The sequence below is a fragment of the Chrysochloris asiatica genome, unplaced genomic scaffold (genome assembly GCF_000296735.1).
Source record: "Chrysochloris asiatica unplaced genomic scaffold, ChrAsi1.0 scaffold00203, whole genome shotgun sequence".
NCBI lineage: Eukaryota > Metazoa > Chordata > Mammalia > Afrosoricida > Chrysochloridae > Chrysochloris > Chrysochloris asiatica.
The window spans coordinates 3695762-3703967 of NW_006408721.1; the positions used below are offsets into that span (position 1 = coordinate 3695762).

Below are 8206 nucleotides of genomic sequence, written 5' to 3' on the forward strand. Positions count from 1 at the left end.
TTTCCTAATGAAATTCTCATAGGACACTCCCTTAAAGACTAAGTTGATACCTTGTCATGATGGAAAAGAATTGCTTGGCACAATTTTCCTGGTCTTATCCTCACCAATGCAGCTTTCAGTTTTCTCAAAACTTCTTCCTAAGAAGTCCCTGTGATTGTTCTGTGTCTTTTGAGTAAATCCATCCAGATGACCCCTTTGAAATCCCAAAACCACAGTCACCAGAACTTTCTGAACTGACTTCTCTGCCTTGAACTGACCCAGCAGATCAGCTTGAAAGCCATTACTTGATTGGACTCTTTTTTGAAGACACCCTAATGAGACCAGTGCAGTGTTGCGAGAACTTGTCTGTAGACCTTCACATATCACTGAGACATGTATAAACAGGCTTTGTTTGGAATTAACTCATGCATGTATGAACTGGAATCCCAGGAGCAATATTTTTTCACTTACCCTTGTATATGTGTTTTTATTGTTGTCGATGCCATTGAGTCAACTTTGTGACAGAATAGAAAGACCCCATAGGCTTCCTAGGCTCTCATGTTTATGGGTGACACACTAGTGGGACAGTAGTTAAAGTGCCCAACTGTGAACCAAGAGGTCTATAGTTTGAACTCACCAGCTGCTCCATAGGAGAAAGGTTCAGCATTCTGCTGTCGTGAAGGTTTAAAGCCTTGGGAACTTATGAGACCTTTCTACTTTGTCCTAGGGTTGCTATGAGTTGGAATTGAGTCAACCACAGTGATTTTGTTATAATCTTTATAGGAGCAGAACTGCTGTGTGGATTGGAACCACTAACCATTTGATTAGCAGTCAAATGCTTAATGTTTTGCTACTAGGGCTTGTTGTATGCATATTTACACATTAAAATCTTAATTAACATTCAATGTTTTTGTTTCCTCACTTAACACTATGAAGTAAATGGTGTTCAAAAAGAGGTTTGGAGATAGTTGGAGCAGAGGACTTAGTAAGCAACAGTGAAGTACATGGGCACTTGTGTCTACCCACAATATAGGCGATGACAGGCACACTCAGAAGCATCCTGGCAGTTACTACTGGGGAGTGGTACATGGGTGGGGTGTTCTCTTGCTAGCACTGCTAGTCACAGATAACAGTGTCCCTACCTACCCCTCTAACAAACAGCTTCTGTGATGTCCTACAGCAGAGCCCCTGGATTCTCACTCTGTCTTCTCAAGCCTCATTCTCAGGACAATGAAACTGAGTCTTGGTGGGGCTTACCTCCACTCCAAGGAGGGTACTTGAATACGGTTTTAGGAGGAGTTCGTTTATCCTTGACCTTCTTTCCCCTGGACTGTAAGTAAGATCGGGTTGCCTTCCAAGAACAAAACCTGTGAGAAGAATGGTTCTAATCAAAGGGAGAAAACCACAGGCTGAGAGGGACTGGAGTACTGGACACAAGGAAAGCGAGGTTAGAACCAGGCCTCATGGAGAGTTAGGGAGTAGAACAGAGAAGGGCAGAGGATCCTGGCCTTGGAGTGCTGCCTGTTAAAGGCCCTTCCTTGGAGGCCTCCTCTTTGTCCAGACTTGGCTCCAGTGAGGCCCTGGTCTGGACAGTTAGGACTTCCTTCTCCACCAGTGAACAGAGTCTGTAAAGAGTCTGCTGTATCTGTGGCTGGATGCAGTTGATCCTAAGAGTGCTCGTGTGAACATCAGGCTATGGTATTCTTATCTAACCTGGTGTAATGGAGCAGTTTACTGGACTCCTCTCAGGTCTTGATCCACGGTTTCCATCCTGTCCCTCAGTTAGAGTTTTGATCTTGATCTTGATCCATGATTTCCATCCTGTCCCTCAGTTAGAGTTTTGATCCCCTTACCTCATTCTTAGTGAGTGACTCTAGTTCCTCACATGGACTCATTGTAACCTGAGGACTGTTGATCCCCCAAAGCCCTCAAGAACACTCTCCATTTCTTCTTCCCTTATCCCCCCAATCCCTAGTTATTCCTACTCTCAAAGTTGTCAAGGACTTCATTCTTCTTGGATCAACTATCAACACTCATGGAAGTAGCAGTCAAGAAATCAAATGATATATTGCATTAGGCAAATCTGCTTCACAAGACCTTTTTAAAGTGTTGAAGAGCAAAGATGTAAGCATGAGGAATAAGGTGTACCTGACCCAAGCCATGGTATTTTCAATAACTTCATATCATTCATCACATACAAGATAGGAATTGAAGTCATGGTGGAGTTTAGGAGTAAATAGGGGTCCTGATGTGGTGCTATATGCTAAGCACTGGACTGCTAATTGAAGGAGGGTGGTTCAAACCCACCAGCTGCACCTCAAAATCTCTATACAGGGTCACTGTGAGTTGGAATTGACTGGACGGCACTTAACAACAACAACAACAACAAAAACCAGCTGAGAGAACCTCAGCCCATTCCCTCAACTCCAACCTTGACAGCACAGGTTAGGAATCAGTGGGTAAGGGTTGTATTTGGGCTGCAAATATTTTGTTTCATTTTGTTTTGGGCCTTCACATATTCCTCATCATGAAGTCCTGGTGTGGCACTGTGGGCTAATATGCTGGACTGCAAAGCTATTTGAAACACAAGGCCAGTGGTTCAAGCTCACCAGTCGCTCCTTGGAAACTCTATACAGGGCCGCAATGGGTTGGAACCAACGCAATTGCACTTAATAATTTAACAACAACAATTCTCCTTATCATATTTTAATTTGCCACATTAGCCTTGATATAAACTTCTGAATTTCTAGTTCATGTTGAAAATTGGACTTTCTAGCAACTGTGTCTCCTCATTGGTAGTTATGGGGTTTTGGGCATTGCAGAGAAGGCTTGGAGGTGAAGTGGTTCCGTGCTCAGATGCTAAACAAAAGCTAACCGGTTTGAATCTAGATGTGGCAGTGTGCTTCTGAAATGATTCCCAGCCTTGGAAACCCTATGGAGTAGTTCTACTGTGCCCTACAGGATCACTATGAGTCAGAATCCACTACAGGGCAATGGGTTTGGTTGTTTGGGTTTGAGGCATCATAGAGAAAAAACCACTTCTGGCTTACTTCCTCTGTGAGGATCCTTAAACACAAGCATGGGTATGTTAGCCTTGGTAGAATTTCTCCCCAAGTAGCTGGAGTCAATGCTCATCCATGTGGCAAGGAATCTAGGCCTATGAGAAAATGACACCTGTGTTCCAAGCCAGCATAAGAAGAGGAAAAGTGAGAAGCGAGGCATTCTGGCTCCCAGTCTTGCTCTGTCTTCCATCTTCTGATTCCGTGTAGGGTGAGAGTGTGAAGGTCAGCAAGCAATGTAGTAAGAAAGGTAGATTCAGCACTGAAAACTACATGACACCCTCCCAGAAACTGTAGACTGTAAAACAGATATCTAGAGGCAGACAGAAAATTCTCTAAAAAGTTGAGCATATCTTCCTGACCTTGTGATCTTCGGGTTAAGAAAGACAGTTACCTTTTCCAGAAGTATATAATGATGGGGAAGATAGACATGACAGCACTGTGGAAGATGCTCCGGTCTAGTTGCCCCTCCGAAATAGCAGCAAGGATGGCTTCCTTCTGGGGTTCAGAGATATTTACCTACTCACAGAGTAAGAACCCATCATTGGCAGAGGCTCTGGGGAAGGCAGCAAACTTCTCTTGGTCCCTGGACACTAAGGACCACCCCTTCTCCAGGAGGCAGGAGAATTGTTTCATGGGGCTACTAGACAAAAGATATGGTATTTACAAAGTGTCTGATAATTCACTTTTAGTCTCCTTATAGGGGAAATGCTTCTTGGTAAAAGGGCCAGAGCAGAGTGGGAGTCCCCCTTACCCTGAGTCTCGGAGGAACCTCAGATTGCAGATAGAGCTTTAGTATGATGTTAATTTTGGATCTCAACAGGATCAAGTCATTCTCGTTGTATGTTAGGTTGGCCTGTAGCACTTGAGATGAACTCACCAGAGTGTTAAATCTAAAAAGAGACATTAAGTAGGAAATGATGAAACCAGAAAAAGATGAAAGCAGAAGCTATATAGGACACCTGGCCCAGACCTATTTCCTGGCCTGAAAAATGAGAAGACTGGTCATGGGTTGGGTTGTAACTTCAGTCATTCAATCTGAATTCATCCACTGGCAAATAATAATTGAGCAGCTACCAAATGTCAGATAATAATGCAGTGTTCCTTCAAGTGTATTTCTTAAACACAGACCCCTCATTTATCCCATTCTTCTTTTCTTCTTTCCTCACCCATTCTGGACCCTGTAACCATTTCTCTGGCTACTTGAAGCACTAAAAGTTATCTTACTCTTTCTTTACTGTGCTGACCCCTCTATATTTACTGCTATCCTCTGGAACAAATATACTTTTGGTGGTGGTGGTGGTGGTGGTGGTGGTGGTTATGTGCTGTGGAGTTGGTTCTGACTCACAGCGACCCTGTACAGAGTTTCTGAGGCTGTAAACCTTTGCAGGAGCAAAAAGCCTCATCTTTTCTCCCACAGAACAGCTGGTAGTTTAAAACTGCTGACTCTGAGGTGAGCAGCCCAATTCATAACCACTATGCTGCCAGAACTCCTTTTACTGACAGTTAAATAACTAAGTTTACCTTAGATAAAATGAATTTAAGTACATATTTTTTTTCTCTCAAGTAATTAAATTTTTTTATTGTAGTATTTGACGTGTTAACCATTTTAAAGTATACAATTCAGTGGCATTAATTATACTTGCCATGGTGTGCAACCATCACCACCAACTACTTCCAAAACTTGCATCACACCAGACAGAATCTCTGTGCCCATTGAACAATAGCTCCCAAATCTCCTTTCCTTCCTGTTTTTGTTACTGTTAAATGCTGTTGAGTTGGTTCCAACTCATGAAGACATTGTATAGGGTTTCTGAGGAGTGGCTGGTGGTTTTGAATCACTGATCTTGTGGTTAGTAGTCCAGTGATTACCCTATAGTGCCACACTAGGATTCTCCTTTCCTCCTAGCTCTAATTTATTTCTAGCTTTATAAATTTGCCTAGACACTTCATGTAAGTGGCATTATACAATATTTATCCTTTTCTGTCTCTTCTTTTATTTAGCATAATGTTTTCAAATTCCAACCATGTTATAGAATATTTTGGAACTTCTTTCCTTTTTATAACTGAATAATTTTCATTGTACGTATATTACCACATTTTATGTATCCATTCATCTGTAGATGGACATTTATATTTCTCTCATGTTTTGTTTTTTGTGAATAAGGCTGCAGTGAACATTGTGTACAAGTATCTGCTTGGGTCTTATTTGCAAGGTATTATATGTCCTGGCGTGGCCACTGTAGGATAAGCCCTGGACTGCTAACCACAAGGCCAGCAGTTCAAATCCACCAGCTGCTCCTTGGAAACTCTACACAGGGCTGCAATGAGTTAGAACTGACTTGATGGTATAATAATAACAACAAAGTACTAAAAGCGGAATTGCCAAGTCATAGAGTTCTGGTATGGCACTGTAGGATACGCACTGGACAGCTAACCACAAGGTCAGCAGTTCAAACTCACCAGTTGCTCTTCAGAAACTCTATATAGGATTGCTATGAGTTGGAATCAACTTAACAGCACTTAACAACAACAACATTACATTGATAGTTTTTTTTATATATTCAACTGCCATTGCTTTACTGGGATAGATACTAATTAGTCATGGTTTATAATCCTTTGCCAGTATTTTGTTGAGACTTGTGCATCTATATGAGGAATATTGTTAAGACTATATTAAAGTGCCCTGATGGAACAGTTGTTAAAGCATTCAGCTGGCTAATTGAAAGGTCACCGGTTCAAATCCAGCAACCATCTGTGGGAGAAAGATGTGGCAGTATGCTTCTATAAAGATTTACAGCACTGAAAATCCTTTGCGGCAGTTCTACTATGTCCTATTATGGTTAATATGAATTGCAGTCAACTTGATGGAAGTAAGTTTTTTGGTTTTATATTAATTGTTGTTGTTGTTAGGTGGCGTTGAGTCTGTTCCAACTCACAGTGACCCTGTATACAGTTTCCAAGGAGCAGCTGGTGAGCTGAACCACCGACCTTGTATTTCAATCTGACCTTGCAGTCCAGCACATTAACCCACAGTGCCACAATTAATAAAGGGTATTTATTGGTCTGTAGGTTCATTGTTATCTTGCAATGTCTTTACCTGGCATTGGTATCAGGACAATGCTGGCCTTATAAAATAGGTTAGGGTGTATTCTATTCTATTCTTTGAAAGAGACTGGAAAGAGTGATGGTAATTCATTTTTTGCTGGGGCTTCCTATTTTGCTTATTTCCTGTAAGAACACATCTTTGCAATTTTCAGACAGAAAATACAAAACAAGAAACAGATTTGATTAAAAAATAAATAAACAGTATGCTAGAGTATAAAACATTACTGATAACATTGTTCCAGAAGAATGTCAGCTTACTCAAGGGCACTTCAATATTCCTGAGGAATAAACATGATTTCCCTTTTCCTCCCACTAGAATATTCTTAGCCCTGTGACTGTTTTTTTTTTTTTTTTTTTTAATGTTTTATTGTGAATTATGTGACAGTTTACATGGGAGACCATTAGTTTTACATTCATCCTATTGTATATCATTTCATTGCCATGGTTACAATCCCCTCCATGCATCATCAATCAATCAAAGAGAATATCCTACAAGCCTGCCCCCCAGTTGTCAGCACACAGCCCCTCTCCCTCTCTGTGTCTAAAGTCCCCAGCTGCTCCATCTCTCCACGTCATCATCTCTGCCTCCATCTCAGGCACCACTGCTTCTCTGGGTAGGGTCCTACTCTCCGTTCTTCTCAGTTAATGGTCCCAGGGACCTCCGCTCCTAGACTGCAAAGTTAATCACTCCCCTCTTTGCTATAAAATGTCTACCTTTACATTTCCAACCCTCACAATCAGTCCTGTTAACAATTATTCACTGTTGTGTCACAGGAGACTCATCTGCATTTCATTGCATCAGCCCCACCTAGACAAATTGAATACTACTCACTGGAGATTCTACCTTCCTCCAGGCCCTCTGGATCTAGGTTCCCTTTTGAAAGCTTGTAAGCCAGTCACTTCTTGCCTTTGTAGCAACCCCCATTTTGGGTAGCCAATGTCCAAGTTGCCCATCCCTGTCTACTCTGTGTATGGAGGCGGTGGGAATAGTCCTCGCTGAAAAGATTTGTTCCCTCTTTTGAGCTACTACATCTATAAGTTTAGGTCAAATTCATCAAATTGTATCAGACTACTCTTTTATTCATCTTCTTTCTTCTTCTAGTTGAGCTCTGATCATTCAGTCATTGTAGCCAGGTCAAGTGAGTATTATCTGCAAGTGTGGGTGTTCTTGTGCATATGCCCTCTCTTCTTATCAGCTGGATGCTTCTCTCTCCATTCTAGTCCTCTGTGGCTATGTCACTGACTCTGGGTCCAAGAGGCCCCAGGTCTTGCCACACTGCTGGCCAACCAGATCTCCACCCAGGCTCACAGGAGTCTATTGAATGTTGTAGGGCTTAGCTTGCAACTTCATTGCTGTTTATCCCTCGCTTACCCTTATTGGTGATGAATGTCGTCACCAATTAGAGTGTATATTCCCATTGAGTCTTCTTAGTCTTGAAAGGGCGTTTGCTCTGAGGGGACCTGACCACTTGCCCTGATGTCTCCTGGGCAAGCAACTTGCTTGTTCTTATAGTAATCAGCTGGTCTGCCTATATTGTTTTGTAATTTTTCTGTAGGTCTTTCTTTCAAGAAGTATCTTCTGTTCTTTTAGCCTTTCCAGGCGGTCCACCCATCCTTTCAAGTGGAAATTTCCCATCTCTGAAGATTCTGGATGTTGTTCAGGATTCCACCTATAATCTTATGTAATGCAGAGACTCCACAGGAAGCCTCCTTCACTGGGCATGTTGTAGCCCCATTTTAGGTGTTCGAATCAGTTATAAGCAGAAGATGGACTTACAAGCTTTCTATGGTGATATTTCTGGCTATTCCTATCTCTCCCCCTCCAGTGTCTATTTTATAATATAATGCAAGGAGAACCAACTTTCAAAAGACAGCATCTTAACATTATTTACCCCCTTTTCCCCATTCCAACCATGTCTCAATTCCTGTATCCCAGAGCCCTGTTGTTCCAAGGTTGTGCATACATCATTCTTTACCTTTGTCCAATTAGCCCATGCAAACCTGCCTAATTGTTCTCCCATCTGCTTTGTTCTTTCATTCCCCTCTCCCTTCTTATATAT

General features: G+C 41.9%; 1 protein-coding gene across 1 annotated transcript in view; it reads right to left on the minus strand.

Annotated features, from left to right (window-relative positions):
- The window catches only part of RGSL1 (regulator of G-protein signaling like 1), a 98794-nt gene that overhangs the window by 3785 nt on the left and 86803 nt on the right, over positions 1-8206 (minus strand). The window contains exons 16-18 of the mRNA XM_006872559.1: positions 3793-3931; positions 3433-3557; positions 1237-1346 (exon numbers count right to left, since the gene is read on the minus strand). Of these exons, the coding sequence (XP_006872621.1) occupies positions 1237-1346; positions 3433-3557; positions 3793-3931 (374 nt within the window). The remainder of the gene's footprint in view (positions 1-1236; positions 1347-3432; positions 3558-3792; positions 3932-8206) is intronic.